The 16,266-nt window shown below is 43.2% G+C and overlaps 1 protein-coding gene across 1 annotated transcript; it reads left to right on the top strand.

The window, feature by feature from the left end:
• Positions 1-97: 97 nt before the first annotated feature.
• nsmce4a (NSE4 homolog A, SMC5-SMC6 complex component) lies at positions 98-14,897 on the top strand. The gene is made up of 11 exons (XM_063192119.1): positions 98-222; positions 1,334-1,601; positions 2,258-2,338; positions 4,004-4,134; positions 4,500-4,642; positions 5,028-5,127; positions 5,543-5,633; positions 13,983-14,077; positions 14,253-14,301; positions 14,516-14,601; positions 14,787-14,897. Exons 2-11 carry the CDS (start codon positions 1,394-1,396, stop codon positions 14,856-14,858), a joined length of 1,056 nt encoding a protein of 351 aa, XP_063048189.1. The 5' UTR covers positions 98-222; positions 1,334-1,393; the 3' UTR covers positions 14,859-14,897.
• The last annotated feature ends 1,369 nt before the right edge of the window (positions 14,898-16,266 follow it).

The raw sequence follows: 16,266 nt of genomic DNA on the forward strand, positions 1-16,266 counted from the left end.
GATGGCGATCTTTGTATGTCGTCTAAATATGGCGGCGACCTGACTCTAGCCTTTTGGCGTGATACAAGGGAGCGGTCCAAGCGGTATGTTCATATCTATGGTAGCAAACCCGGAAAATGAAGAGCGAGAGACTTCCCGCCATTCAAGGAACAAGGAATGCATAGTCAAATCGAGTGAAAAGTTAGTGTTTTCAGTACCGCGACATATCAGAAGATTTGCCAGGTTTGTTTGATCAGCATATATTTTTTAAACTACGTGGTGAGAGGATTTCATTATTGATGCCTATTGATAACTACGTTATGTTTACCTCCGGCAGCGTTGTCACGTTCTTTCCTTACAGGGCAACTGCACACAGGTGTCATTATGTCAGCCAAATGTGTCTTTGTTTTCTGGGTATTATCTTTGTTAATCGAACATGTGAACATCTAGTTTTATTCATTCACAAGACGAATAGAACTGCTTGGCACACGACTCCTACTGTAGGCTAGCTATTCAATATGAAACACATGGATAACAGGGCTTTTTCTAGGATTTTTTTGCATGAGGGAGCATCATGGCAGGTTGTGGGGTGGGGGGGGGGGGGGGGTGTCCCCCATGATTGAAAAAAGTAATTTATATATTAAAAAAATCAAGTATGAGGGTTCACCTGCGGAGGTATGAGGGTGGAGCGCCCCTATTTCCCTGTTCAGAAAAAGCCCTGGATACGCAGTTGTGCTAGATATGTGCAAGATATAGATTAAGTGGGTGAATTAAAGAGTTGTATAAATAAGTAAAAGTAGGCTACTGTAATTACAATATTTGTAGTATAAATTAATTACGAAGTTGAAACTTTTTAGTATGATACCATTACACGAGTGGCACTAGTGTTACATTTGTACTTCTACTTACAACTTAACAATACAACTCTGGTGAATTGTCAAAGTGCAGTATTGCCAGTGGGGAAGATGCTGTTCCTGTGTTGTGAAAGATTCTTGGTTACCCTCCAACAGCTGGCTACCCAAGATGTGAGAACCACACTGATATCATCATAGTAGTAGGAGATAGTGACGTATGCGGACTCACTGTGGGCTCTGACATCTGGGTAATTGTTTGAGAAAACATCTGTTTTGTGACCCCCAGAATAAGTTAGTTGTCATATATGACTTGCACTTCTGCCGGCAGACCTATGTCTTTCTACATGAGAAACATAGGGATAGAGCAATACTCATCTTTCTTTCATGGTAGAACCTGCACTTTTGATGACTCTCGATTGTGGTTATTTGTTACAGCTGGTGTCAGCGTTTCGACCTGTAGAGCATCAGATATTATTAACTTACTATTTTATTTTTCACAGGAGGAAGGAGGCAGAGAAAGGTGATCGAAACCCGAGAAGCAGCTAACAACATCACACATCATGTCGGGGGCGAGGAGGTCGCGAGGAGGCGGGCAGCAGGAGGCTAGCAGTCAGACCAACGGGCGGCGGGCGGCAGACCGAGCAGCAGAGATGGCCGAGGAGGAGGAGGGGGGCGCCGGCCCCTCAGGGTTCCAGGAGGAAGATGATGACCCGGCACGGAGGAGGGAGCTCCGCAGCCGATACAGAGACCTCATCAACAACGTTCAGCGTGAGTAGCGTAGTGTAGAGCAACTTTATTAATCCCCAAAGGGAAATTAGGGTGTACTGGCTGCCACTCAGGGCAGTGCCCCCAAAAAGTTAATTCAGTCCAGTATCATTGGGTGAGAATGAGGAGGAAAAAATCCCTCTGTGGCCATTTAAAAGCCCAATACAAGGCAGACAGACCAAGGACTGTATTTATGGAGAGTCTATAGCAGCCATTGAGTCAGACAAGTCAATTTAGATTAGGTAGATCATGTATTTAGACTGGGTCTGCATTACTATGCTTTGATACCCTGGTACTGGGACCATGCCACCACACCAAGTTCGATGTGTGTAACCATTTGAGAGACCTCTGGCATTGACAGGCCAATGTGTATCTGGAATAGTGCTTCTCAAACTTCAGCACTTTGTCCATTTTTTTCCCTGGGGGACCACCTGCCAAATTAATAGACTGGCTTGCTCACCCTGTAAGTTTTAGGTGATGCCATTTCAGATGCGGATCACTTGTTTTTACAGGCCTCTCATATTTTAGAGAAAGAACAAGTAAGGATATGTTTAGTCTTTTAATAATGTTAGAAATGTCTTGAAAGTGCAGCACTCACCAACTCGCAGTGAAGCACTCGCCCACTATTTGTTTTGTTTTGTATTATTTCTGTTGTACAGAGAACCGTGAGGACATGTTAAGCCCTGCCAATAATAGGCTGACGGATGTTCTGGAAGAAGCCAACAGACTCTTCGTCAATGGTTAGTGGTTGATCATTTTGAGCTATGTATTCCATCTATACAGGTCGCAACTTGCTTCAGGTGCCCACAACAGACGCGGTAGAGACAGACACGTAGGGGTCATTTTTTGGGCTCAGACATTAGGTGGTACAACCACAGCTGATGCCCATAAATTAATTAGGAATGGGTAATTTGTGTACTGCAATGAATATGCTAATCTTAGATTATCCAATAACAAAAATATAATTTAATACATACAATAGTGGCATTGTCTATGCTTGCACCACCCTGAAGTGTGCTACTACTAAAACGTCATTGACCCATATACAATTTTATATATAATGCTAAGTACTTTGGCCTCATGTACAAAGCCGTGGTGGTGTAACCATCTCTGCTGTCTCGTCAGTGGGCCTAGTTCTTTGGTTTTGAAGTAATTGCACACATTTGCTGCCAATGAGGCATGGGTTCGAAGCAGGATGCTTCAAAGGAATGTACACAGCGCACCATGTTTAGTTTGTAATAGCATGGTAGTAAATGCAAATGTTTCCCTGTGTTATCACAATTCAAAGTCAGTTTTATGGACACAAAGCGCATAGTTTGTACAGGTCAGGCGAAAGATGAGCTCTCCCTCTGCCTGCCCCAGTGTGGAAAGCGGAATCAAAAATTGTGTGCATGACCTGAAGAAACATGTACTCATGCGCTTCTACTGAAAAAATATGTAAACTTAATTACAGATCAGCAAACATGGTTGATTTGTTGAACATTTTGTCTGACAGGATGTCATGCGTATGCTATGAGCCTGTGACCATTGCTGTGTACAAGTAATGTTAAAATCCGAAACACATAATTGAATACAACTCACTATTTTATGAGTTTGATATAATGTCAAATGTTGTCAAAAGGAGGCTGTGACCATAGGAGGCTGTGTCATCTGCTGACAATGTTTGTTGGTTTTATAATCTCAGAAAGTAAAACACAAAATTGACAATGCCCCTCATTGTCATTGTATCAGTATTATCAAATGTTGTCATGAGGACGTTGTGACCATTGCCACATGTCTTCCCCTGCAGAGCAGAGGGTAAACATAATGATAAAATCCACAACTGAGCGCTACTCTACAATTGCAAAATGCAGTAACTACGGCAACATTGAAACTGAGAAAAATGAAAACGGTTAATTAAGAGACCTGCATAAGGGTGTTGTGAGCATAGCCGTGTGACGTGTCTTTGTGTGGCCCTGCACATCCTGTAATGCCATGTATGTGGGTGGTGGGCTGTGGTGGATATGCACTTGAGTGTTTCTATGTATGTGTGTGTTTATTGTTGTTTTTGTTTTTTGGCGTCATGTGTATGTTGTGTGTATGTGGCAGCTATGTATGTCCAAGACAAATTTCCTTGGGGACTATTAAGTGGAGAATTCTTGCACACCTCCTTGGTCAGGTGCGTAGGAGTGGAACCCCAAAGTCACCAACGCTAAAGTAAAGAAAGCTCCCGCACACTGTTCACATTTGCATGGTTTAATGCAACGTTTCGGTCTACTGACCTTCTTCAAGCAATTCAATTGCTTGAAGAAGGTCAGTAGACCGAAACGTTGCATTAAACCATGCAAATGTGAACAGTGTGCGGGAGCTTTCTTTACTTTAGCCTTGGGGACTTTTAAAAAGAATCTTGAATCTTGATCTTGCAGTGCGGCAGGCCAGGGAGGCAGCCCTGGACGCTCAGCTGCTGGTGCTGGCCACAGACCTGGGCAAGGAGAAGGCCAATCAGCTGCACGCCGACGGCGCCGCGTTCGACCTCGCCGCATACGCAGTGCACCTGGTGAGATACAATTGCAACTGCAGCAGAAATGCGCTCAGAGAGCGCATGCGCATGCGCGTGTGTGTGTGTGTGTGTGTGTGTGTGTGTGTGTGTGTGTGTGTGTGTGTGTGTGTGTGTGTGTGTGTGTGTGTGTGTGTGTGTGTTATGAACAGCCCCTCTTTGTCAAAAGATAATGTAGAATAGGGCTATTTGGTACTTCTCCGTAGGGGAGGGTCATGCATGTTTTGACAGCGTTGCGGGGAGGGTCATCAAAGTTTTGAAGCTCGCAAGGGGAGGGTCATGCAAAAGTTGACGACCAAGGGTGGAAATCCTCTGATGACCCCGGAAATAAATAGTCACCAGCAGCCTGTTCTCTGTTCCCTCAGCTGTCCTTCATGGGCATCAACCGTCTGGAGGGGGAGGACGGTGAGGACGAAGCGGAGGGGGGCTACCTGCCTCCTGATGCCTGGCACCGGCTCAACAAGAAGGCCTCCACCTGCTTCAGGGTCGCACCCTCCTTCCACTTCATGTGAGTCACTCATGGAAACCTTTTTTCAGAGATTTTTACAGGACAGTTAAAACAGGTATACATTTTTTGGTATTTTTTTTTCCTGAAGGTGGCCCTTTTGGTGTACAGAATTACTGGGTGAAACTACCGGTAGTATGAATAAAGTACAGATTGTACGCATTTACAGATAATGTGTACACGTGAGTCGCTCTCCTGGCAAAATAAAACACACCCAAGGCTGAAGGAGCTGAGACCTTTCAGCCGTACACAGTAAAGAATAAGAAAGTCTGTAGCATTGCTTGAATTCTTGTTTGTTTTTATTTATTATAAGTCATGGCAGAACAATGTTCTCGCTTTCCTGCCTCTGTGTGAGCTAGTTGTCACCTCTGTATGTTTGTGCAATCAGGTTGGGCTCATTTGAAGCGGCACCCCCTCAACCCCGACAGAGGATTGAGAGACAGAGGAAGGCACCCAGCAAGGAAGTCAAACGAGTCATGCCCTCTCAGGTGTGTGTGTGTGTGTGCGCGCGCGCGCCTGCGTTCCTGCGTGCGTGTGTGTGTTACATAGTGATACAGTTTGCCTATGGTGTGTGACAGTTTTTTTTGCAGCTCCATACTTTAAAAAAAAACGGCTGATGGTAATGGAATTGTGTGTGTGTGTGCGTGCATGTGTACGTGCAGTCAAACCTTTTACGTGTTTGCAGTGCCCTGTTATGTGTTTTGTCGCATGCCCTTTTGCGCAACACCATAGAATGTTCTGTCGCTGCTGTCACCTACATGAGAATGAAGCACTCCCTTGAACACAGTTTGTCTCTTACGTGGGATACAACTGCGACGTACAATTGAACAATGTCCTTTGTTCACTTGTGGCCAATAATGCTGTATAGTTAAAGTAATGCATAGGTCTGGTGTTCCATTACAGCTGAACAAGATGGCAGAATCGCACCAGGAGGCAACGGAGAAAGAGGTGGAGAGGATTTTAGGATGTCTTCAGAGTTACTTTGCTGATGACCGTAAGTATGATTCTGCTGTCAAAGTAGTATGTATGTCCTTAGCCTTGGCTAACGCAACAACAATGTCTTCATTTGCATCAGGATCAAGAGCTGCTCTACCAGAGATATTCTATAGAGATATGCCAACATAATAGGTTTCTATGGGCACCTAACGCGACCAGGTTCCGGTCTGCCTAAAGGGGCGTGTCATAATGCTCCTACAATGAATAGAACAGTCCTTAGGTCTGCCTAGGTCTGTGTAACGCCGCATTATGTAATAACGGTGCAATATGTAATAATGTAACAAATTATTACATAATGTGGTGACAATCGCCGCATTGTGTAATAATTTACGCATTTCGTAATACATTTCTTGAACGCATTTCGTAATAACTTTTTTTCTCATCTTGTAATAAATTATTACAAAATGCGAAATTTATTACGGAATGCGGCCGCAACTTTTTTTTTTGATGGAAATGTAATAACATGGTGCATTATGTAATAATCAATATGGATATGTTTTTTCTGCACTTGGATTCAGTAGGCGCAGCACACACACATAGTCTCAGTGACATGGTATAGTCACTGCCCTCTCTCTCTCTCATTCTTCTCAGTTCTCAAACTGCTCGAGAGTCGCGAATGATGCGGTTAAAACCGTTAAGAAATAATTTCACAACTTGTTGCGTGCAACGAGTCCAACGAATGTCTCACACTTTCTGCTACATTACACCAATTTACAGCGACATTAAATAGGCCAGGTCTAAACACTTCACGAGGTGGTGAAAACTAAATTAAATATCTAAATTAAATATCTTGGATAGCCTATATAGACCTAGGCCTAACTAGATTTGGTTGCAATACAGATTCATTTTCTAGAGCCAGAAGTGTTCCGCTGGACTGACGAAACCGAACACGATCAAGTTTGCAACTTCTTTCCCTCGTGCGCTGTCCGTCAGCACCACCTGTCATTAGACGTCCGATTAGCTTTCATTACGTGCTGAGGGAAAAACTCTCGCCATTAGGCCTATGTGCTGTTGCACTGTTGTGAGGGATATCACCAAATAATTTAGATAAAAGTCAGAACATTATTTTGGCAATGAAAGGCACACAGGTGGCTGGAAGCTCAAGCAGTCTTCAGTCTGTTCATTTAAGTTTTTTGTTGCTCTTGGATATCGGGGATCAGTTCATGTAGAGAGAAGAGTTCATCCAGGCACTCCAAAATAAGGTGTCCAAACGGGAAGTTACATTAAAAGCCTTTAATGGTACTGGGCTGGGGTTACATTAAAAAGCCGACATGTTTCGACCTCACCAGGTCTTCATCATTGAAAAGAAAGGCCTCCCTTAAATAGTGACATCACCACATGTGACCCATTACGCACTACACACATTTGCGCACACCATAGAAAACAAAGATTAAAAATAGCCTGGGGTAATAAGTGATGCCACAGAAAAAAATGACCAGAATACAAATAAAAATCACAAAAAAACAAGTAAAATCAATATCCTCATTTAGACCAGGATAGCGCATGGCATCCAGTTGGTGTATCCAAAAAGTCTGCCTCTGATTAGGCCTAAGTCTTTTTAGCCTGTCCCCACCCCTCGGAAGAGGTTTGATATGCTCGACGCCCTGTATGCGCAGCAGAGAATCATTTTTACCATGGTATTCATATGTTTCGCCATGGGATAGTCAAAATTGCCCACTCTGATACCATATTTATGTTCTGCTAGCCTATCTCGCATGCGCCTTTTTGTGCGTCCGATATAAAAGAACCCTTCAGCGCAAGGACAAGTTAGGCGGTATATGACAAATGTAGAATTACAATTAATGAAATCTCTCTGTCCATATTCATTCGTGGTTTTAGTATCCACAAAATATTTGGCTTGTGTAACATTTGGACAGTGGGGGCAGTTCATACATCTATGAACTGTCGTAACAAAAAAAGGACGGGACTGCTGCTGGCGATGATGTGCTGTGATGATGTTTGTTTTTGTGTCAATAACGTGTTGCGTTGTAGGGAGCGCGCTTCACTGTATGCGTTTTTGATTTTCCTTGGAATATTCATTAACTAATATTCACTATCTGGATTTGAACTTATGACGACGATATAAAGACCGCGGAGGGACAGCTGCACACCACCTTATTCAGAAAGGCGACCTCTCGGAACACCATTCTGAGAGCGGATTTCATTTCTCCCCCCCGCATCTCATTAGAAATATTCCACACACGCAATTCAAGATTAGGCGTATCTGTGATCGAAAATGATTTTTCAGAGACGAGCAAGCCGAGCTGATGGAGAAAAGATTCAGTGATAGAGCGCTATCACCCTGAAGCCATCCAAAACGCATACAGTGAAGCGCGCTCCCTTCAACGCAACACGTTATTGACCAAAAAGAAACATCATCGCCACCAGCAGTCCCGTCCTTTTTTTGTTACGACATATAGTACACAAGCGACGCGGATCAGGCAAATTATTAAGAACAAGTTGGTCCATTATTGAAAGTGATGCGCAACTACGTGAGGTGTTCCCAGAACCACCCATGGTGTCTTTAAAGAGTGCACCCAGCCTAGGAGATAAATTAATGCGCTCTCACCTACAGGTGAAAAAGAGAGAAACCTGGTAAACTGGCGTAAACCAAATCGGCCACCTATAGATGTATGAACTGCCCTCACTGCCCAAATGTTACACAAGCCAAATCTTTTGTGGATACTAAAACCACAAGAGAATACGGACAGAGAGATTTCATTAATTGCAATTCTACATTTGTCATCTACCGCCTAACTTGTCCTGCCTGAAGGGTTGTTTTATTCGGACCAAAAAGGCGCGAATGCGAGGGTTTATTTTTTATCAGAGTGGGCAATTTTTGATATCCCATGGCGAAACATTTTCAATGAATATACCATGGTAAAAATGATTCTCTGCTGCGCATACAGGGCGTCAGGCCTTCAAACTTCCGAGGGGTGGGGACAGGCTAAAAAGACTTAATCAAGGCAGACTTTTTGGATACACCAACTGGATGCCATGCGCTATCCTGGTCTAAATGAGGATATTGTGATTGTGATTTTTGTGATGCTTATTTGTACTTCTGGTCATTTTTTTCTGTGGCATCACTTATTACCCCAGGCTATTTTTTAATCTTTGTTTTCTCTGGTGTGCGCAAATGTGTGTAGTGCGTAATGGGTCACATGTGGTGATGTCACTATTTAAGGGAGGCCTTTCTTTTCAATGGTGAACGTAGCCCTGATGAAGACCTGGTGAGGTCGAAACATGTCGGCTTTTTTAATGTAACCCCAGCCCAGTACCATTAAAGGCTTTTTAATGTAACTTCCCGTTTGGACACCTTATTTTGGAGTGCCTGGATGAACTCTTCTCTCTACATGAACTGATCCCCGATATCCAAGAGCACCCAAAAACTTAAATGAACAGACTGAACAGATTGCCAAAATAATGTTCTGACTTTTATCTAAATTATTTGGTGATATCCCTCACAACAGTGCAACAGCACATGGGCCTAATGGCGAGAGTTTTTCCCTCAGCACGTAATGAAAGCTAATCGGACGTCTGATGACAGGTGGTGCTGACGGACAGCGCATGAGGGAAAGAAGTTGCAAACTTGATCGTGTTAGGTTTCGTCAGTCCAACGGAACACTTCTGGCTATAGAAAATGAATCTGTATTGCAACAAATCTAGTTAGGCCTAGGTCTATATAGGCTATCCAAGATATTTAATTTAGACAGAATCCTTTCAAGCCGTGCAGCATCAACGTGGTCATATAGCCTACTGTCTGCACTAGGTTCCGTTGCCTGCCTCATAGCAGAGAAGGAATGGCTTGCTGTTGTTGAGGATTTGTAACGTGGATTATCGAAACTGAAGACTTGATTTCTTTTATTGATACCTTTTTGTTTGGTATAATTACGGACAATGCAAATAACTGATTTTTGTGACGTTCGGACATTTTTGGAAGGAATATAATCGAATTAGTCCTGCCGCTTGGGTTATTGTTTTTCGCGTGCATGTGGATGAGCATAGGCTATTGAATTTGATTGCAGCCTAATAGGCCTACTGAACAGTGGACTGAAATTGAAAATAGGACAAAGAGTGGCATTTTTCTCGGGTGCTATGACTTCTTGCTTTGCAAGAAGACAGTCTCCTCACTCCACGGGCAAAAAGCACCATGGTCAGACCCTGGCGCGCATGTAGGCAGACATGAAAGACTCACTACTCCACGGGCAAATATCGGGAAAAATTAAGCACCACCAGCATGGACAGCTCCCCACGAGTCACTTATAATGGTTGGTCTTTTCCTGGGATTTGATTCATGTTGTTTGGGGGAAAATATTAAAATAGCCTTTGTAATGTTAAGAATATTTCCAAAGAGCCAAGATGGGGCTTAAGATCAATATGGGCCAGGTTTGTCTCCGTCCGTCCGTGCGCGCTCTCTCTCTCTCTCTCTCTCTCTCTCTCTCTCTCTCTCTCTCTCTCTCTCTCTCTCTCTCTCTCTCTCTCTCTCTCTCTCTCTCTCTCTCTCCACAGACCCACGCAAGTGCAAGACAAGTTTTCACCTCCTCGTGAAGTGTTTTAGACCTGGCCTATTTAATGTCGCTGTAATGTGGTGTAATGTAGCACAAAGTGCGAGACATTCGTTGGACTCGTTGCACGCAACAATTTTGTGAAATTATTTCTTAACGGTTTTTTTAAACCGCATCATTCGCGACTCTCGAGCAGTTTGAGAACTGAGAAGAATGAGAGAGAGAGAGAGGGCAGTGACTACCATGTCACTGAGACTATGTATGTGTGCTGCGCCTACTGAATCCAAGTGCAGAAAAAACATATCCATATAGATTATTACATAATGCACCATGTTATTACATTTCCATCAAAAAAAAAAAAGTTGCGGCCGCATTCCGTAATAAATTTCGCATTTTGTAATAATTTATTACAAGATGAGAAAAAAGTTATTACGAAATGCGTTCAAGAAATGTATTACGAAATGCGTAAATTATTACACAATGCGGCGATTGTCACCACATTATGTAATAATTTGTTACATTATTACATATTGCACCGTTATTACATAATGCGGCGTTACACTCTGCCTAAGGGGGGCCATAATAGAACCAGGAAACAATGGGCCAATGGAACCTCTCTCTCTCTACTCTCTCTGGCTCTACTGCTCTCAGGGTGTCCGCGGAGTCTAAAAAGGTCTAAAAAAGTCTAAAATTACACATTATCCATTTTAGGCCTAAAAAAGTCTAAAATATAGGGATTTTTTGCACTTGAGTCTAAAATTGAGTTTGAGTAATTTAAGACCTACGTTTCAATGCAAAATATCGACAAAGGATTAATGTTTATTTGTTCTGTTTTGCTTTGTTTTTACGTCCTTTTCCACGCCACTTTTTCTGGTATTGTGGCAGTTATGGTCTGTGTAGTTCTACATGAAATGTTGCTGTTTGTAACGTACAATAATAAAACTACAGATGTTATACGGAAATGTACTGTAGCTCCTCCTCCCCTTTCACCGCACAGTCTGACTAGAAAGCCCACGTTAGTGGTGTTATATGATATCTAGACGTTGTAAAAGCGATATTGGCGTTGCGTTGGCCATACATTAGATAACTAGGCTTCTTGACTGTCTTAAACACCTGGAAGAAGTTAACTAATGAGGAAAGTCAGTCACCACCTCATTGAAAAAGAACGGATTTCTATTTGGAAGGATGTCGATTAACAGAAGACAAATGTGACAGTGCAAGCCAAGGGAATATGTCAGCACCAGTGTGAATAGTTGCAGGTAAGAAGTGATTTTTAGTCCTTGCAGTGGTGATGGAATAGTCAGGTGTTGGCTGTGGCTTAGCAGTCTAGCGTAGTTGTTAGCCTCAACGTTGGCGAAGCTTGATTGTGTCTGTGCGAGCGAAAGAGAGTAGCGACAGTGTGTGTGTGGCTAATCTGAAATTATGAGTGATTTAACAGTCGAATTCCCATGGAAGTGCCTTTGTTGTAGTCCTATTCTGTTTGATGCCTTGGTATTTTGTGCTGGTTCTGTGGTAGCAATTTGCAAACTGGTGGGCATTTGAGCTGTTCGGTCATGTCCACGCACAAACGTTTCGTGTGTGCTGTCACATGCACTTCTCATTAGCTCAAAGTCAGTCCGTCAATGTTTGAAAGACCTCAGGAGTCAAAGCACATGAAACATATTGTGCAATTCATTTAACAAAATGGATAAGATATGCTATGTTGATGGATGATTTAATTGTTATAACCCCGTTTTGCTTATGAATTGATCACCATTTAGCTTCACGTTATGCTGCTTGAAAATATGTTAAGCCTAAACTACGTCTACGTCAAAAGAGCCCTAGATTTTGAATACCGTAGCCAGCTGCGCATTACCGAGTCTCGCGCCGTGGCAGAATCTTTCTCGCGTTGCGCTCTTGAGCTGTCATGCAAGTTACACTCTCGCTTGCGTGAGACCTCTGGTACAACCCCCCTAAAACGAATAAAGCATGAATCTTTGGATTGAGTGGCATGGGCTGAGTTGGTCAAAATTTCGAACTATTTTGTTATTAGTATTAACTGCCACAAGACGTTCTCTTGGACACCTCCAATAGATGAAACAAATAAACGTCATTTTATGGCAGCATTTTATGGCAGTAGTGGTGTTAGCTCATGTTCTGTTCTTCTATCTTGGTTAGGTCCTCTTGATATAGGCTTGCACACATGGCAATCACATATTGATTTAAAAACCTCAGTCAGTGCAATGTAAAGACAGGCTGTTCACAAATGCTGGCTTTGATAACTTGAAATTGTGAAAGCGAGCATTGCACCTTCTCACTGGTCATTTATGATCAGATCTCTTTATGCTTATAATATGCACTAGTGTGTGTGTGTGTGTGTGTGTGTGTAGTGTAGTGTGTGCAGGGCCACTGACAGCTTATACCGGGCCCGGGGCTAAATCATCTGAAAGGGCCCCCCTCTCAATACATACAATGTAATGGGGTCCCAATTCTGGGCCCCTCCTTTCTCTGGGGCCGGGTCAACTGTCCCCTCCCCTGTCGGCTTCTGTGTGTGTGCGTGTGTGCGTGTGCTTTTGTGTGTGTGTGTGTGTGTGTGCGCGCGCGCGCGTATCAATTGACCACAATCTGGCTTTATTTCATTTTTTATTACTCCGCGAAGGTCTAAAATTTTGCCCATGATGGTCTAAAAAAGGTCTAAAAAAGTCTAAAATTTCACTTGTTAAAAGCTGCAGACACCCTGTGCTCTACTCTCTACCCTGCAGCACACTAACCGCAGAAATACACCAGCGGCGATGCGATTCAAGCGACAGAGTGTAGCAGCAAGCGATACAAGCGATTGAGGAGACAAGAGTATGTCCGTACAGGCAGAAGGCAAAGCATTCAAGCATTCCCATTGGCTGTGGTCACTGACCTCTATGCAGTCATTGGCTGTCGCGGCTTGTCGCCGAACAGCGTCATAGAAAGTTGAAAAGATTTCAACTTCAAATTGTCGCGCTCGTCGCGCAAATCGCTCTAGTCTCCAGAATCGCTTTTGTCTCTCGACTCAATACAAAGTCAATTACTTCCGTCGCTCGACTCGCTCAGATCGCGGCTGGTGTATTTATGCGGTAATAAGCTCAGCTTGGCCCAAGTACTTATTCGCCTTAAACCTGTCCCATAGAGCCATTGGACATAATAATCAATTTAATAATCCATCCAATCACTGTCCTTCTTTGAACTGGAAGAGAGAGCCAGCTTGGTCAGACCGATTTGATCATGGCATTTGGTGCAGCATCACAGGAAGAAAGTCCTGGCCAGAATGCACTCACAATTTAACCCATTAAAACCGGTAAACACAGTTGTGTGTATTTACCTTCAACACCGGCTGCCGCATCTATTGCATTTACCTTTGACAGTGTTGACAATTCTGTTCAGTTTTTTTAGACCAGTTTGGTCTTAATGGGCTATGGTCAGAGGTGTCAAAGTAAAAAAAAAGAGAAAGAAGCACAGATTCCTTCCAACACGGGTAACTTATCTGAGTAACCAGTAGATCTGTTTACTTGTCTTATGACTGGATGACTGCAGGTTGGATCTAGTTTGTAGTGGGTTCTGTGGTGGTTTTTAGTGTTTTACTGTATCTTTCTCAGTAGGTACAATGGAGTTAATGTTGCAACAGCTACGATATGCAATATTGTGTGCTAGTGTTGTACTTACACCATGAATTTACTTTTACTTTTTGACACCTCTGGTTATGGTGTAGCAATCGTGGCACATGATGCAGCGATAATGCAGCAGATGAAGCAGACTGGATTCCCAGTGTAATGGTCCTGCCCCTTTGCTGATGTGATGGTCATTTCTCTCTGTTGTCTGTTGTTTATCAACAGCGGAGTCTCCCATCTCCTACTACGAATTTGTAATCGACCCAAAGTCCTTTGCAAGGACGGTGGAGAACATATTCCACACTTCTTTTTTAGTCAGGGTGAGTTTTCTGTGGCCTTTTCCCATGTACGTTATTTGTGTTATGGTGTTATTTGTTTGCACTGAATATTTTTTTTGCATAATTCATTAATTGATTCATTCACTCACTCATTCATTGATTCATGTATTCATTCTGCAAGCTTTACAAATGGATTTTTTCCCCTTCTTTAACACAGGATGGACTAGCTAGGATTTTCCTGGACGAGGACAAGCTGCCCTGCATTGGTAAGAGAAGCTGGATACAGACAGTCCTACATACTGTAGTGCTATAACTAGTCCTGTTAATATGTCTACATTTAGCATCATTCAGCCTGCTCTCATTCTGTGTGTGTGTGTGTGTGTGTGTGTGTGTGTGTGTGTGTGTGTGTGTGTGTGTGTGTGTGTGTGTGTGTGTGTGTGTGTGTGTGTGTGTGTGTGTGTGTGTGTGTGTTATGAACAGCCCCTGTGGAGGATGGCGAGGTGGAGATGGGAGGTCCCACCAGCAGACAGCAGTGCATAATCTCCATCTGCCCGAAGGAGTGGAAGGTAATGCAAACAGACCTCTTTACTGACCCCAACACACACACACACACACACACACACACACACACACACACACACACACACACACACACACACACACACACACACACACACACACACCATTCAATATATCCATGGAGGTATTTGGCTTTAACTGGCTTTATTGGTCTTTGTTCATTCTGTTTCAGGAGATCATCAAAGTCTTCGAATTGAAAGAGGCCTTAATTCCAACCCCTGCTTCATACACCCAGGAAGACTAAGGGAGGACTAATTAAATAATTTTGTGTTGTGTTTTTTTTTTTTTTTTAATCCTTTTTATGAACGTTTTGTGAATGTACAGGTTGTTTTGTTCGATTGTACATACTTTTTCTCTTCATTGCTATTAATACATTGTTCTGATGTGTTTGCTGTGCTTTTAATTATTTTAATTAAAATAAAACAAGAATGTTAAAAAAAAAAGATTTGTAGGTTTTTTTTTTTTTATTATTATTTTTTTTTAACGATTTTTCATGTGTTTGGGTTACATCGCTTCCTCTCTCTGTCGCCCCCAAGTGGCCATTTCATTATTCATTTTCTATGTGTGGCCACAGTGTGGCAGTAATTGTACATATGTGACAAAGCACAGTAACAAAGGGTGATATTGCCATTTAATGCTATTCATCATCGTAATCATGCAGCATGCAATGCACACACCGTGATTATTAGTGTAACCCATTACACACGTGAGAAGGGGGCAGCCATCTTAACAGCTGAAAAGCTGGGGAAGGTGTCATGGCTGGGACGCTTCAGTTGCACTTCTGGCTGTTGCTGAATCTCTGGCACCCAGTAGGCCCGTCATTCAGCAAAAAATAAGTTAAATTTGGTTTAAAAGCCTGTGTGTAGAAATGCGTATGATACAAGTCTATGGATGATTTGGGTTTTCTTGTTTGGTTTTGTTGACTAGTGTGTGTGGGTGGTGTGATGTGTTTGTGTTCTCCAACATGACATGTTTACCAGTGTTTGTATGGTGTGTTGTGTCCGAGCCAGTGTCCATTCTTTCCCCAGCCCCATAGCTGGACAGGTGCAGCTACTGCTGCAGAGGGCCCATATGCACTCAGGTTGCCAAAGCTGGATTAGCTGGCCTCCCACTGATCCCAGCGACACCTGACACACACACACGCACACACACACACACACACACACACACACACACACACACACACACACACACACGCACACACACACACACAGTCACACAGCTCGCTGACCAGCAGCATGTTACTGTAACGAGCGAGCAAGTTAGGGACTGCCATCCATGCTGGAAGCTGCCCCAGGGTGCACTGTCTCTGCAGAGACGGCAGAGTTTCTGAGTTCCAATGTACGGTCAAAAGGCACGGCAGGTTGGAGGCACCCACATCAATACAGCAAGGCGATTGCAAGGCACATATTAGCACTGAGATTCGTGCTGTCAATGCAGAGTGGCAGCTGGGTATAGATGTGAAGCAAAGGCAGTTTAATAACTGGCCAAACGAGCAACTACTTGTAGATATGCGTGTTGCTTAGTATATAGCACCTAGGTTGAGTAAAGGAGAAGGGAATTGTGTTTTTTCACTTATGGCAAGAAGTTTGCAATGTATTCGGTAAGTGTTCCTCTTTTCATCTAATTTTACCAAGTGTAGTGCAGCCAAT

Source organism: Engraulis encrasicolus, chromosome 24, assembly GCF_034702125.1.
Source record: "Engraulis encrasicolus isolate BLACKSEA-1 chromosome 24, IST_EnEncr_1.0, whole genome shotgun sequence".
Classification (NCBI taxonomy): domain Eukaryota; kingdom Metazoa; phylum Chordata; class Actinopteri; order Clupeiformes; family Engraulidae; genus Engraulis; species Engraulis encrasicolus.

Excerpts from the sequence above, each read along its gene's own strand:
- nsmce4a (XM_063192119.1), top strand. The coding sequence starts at position 1,394 with ATGTCGGGGGCGAGGAGGTCGCGAGGAGGCGGGCAGCAGGAGGCTAGC. Across the intron at positions 2,339-4,003 it reads CAACAGACTCTTCGTCAATG|TGCGGCAGGCCAGGGAGGCA; the intron begins GTTAGTGGTTGA and ends TTGATCTTGCAG. Across the intron at positions 4,135-4,499 it reads CCGCATACGCAGTGCACCTG|CTGTCCTTCATGGGCATCAA; the intron begins GTGAGATACAAT and ends CTGTTCCCTCAG.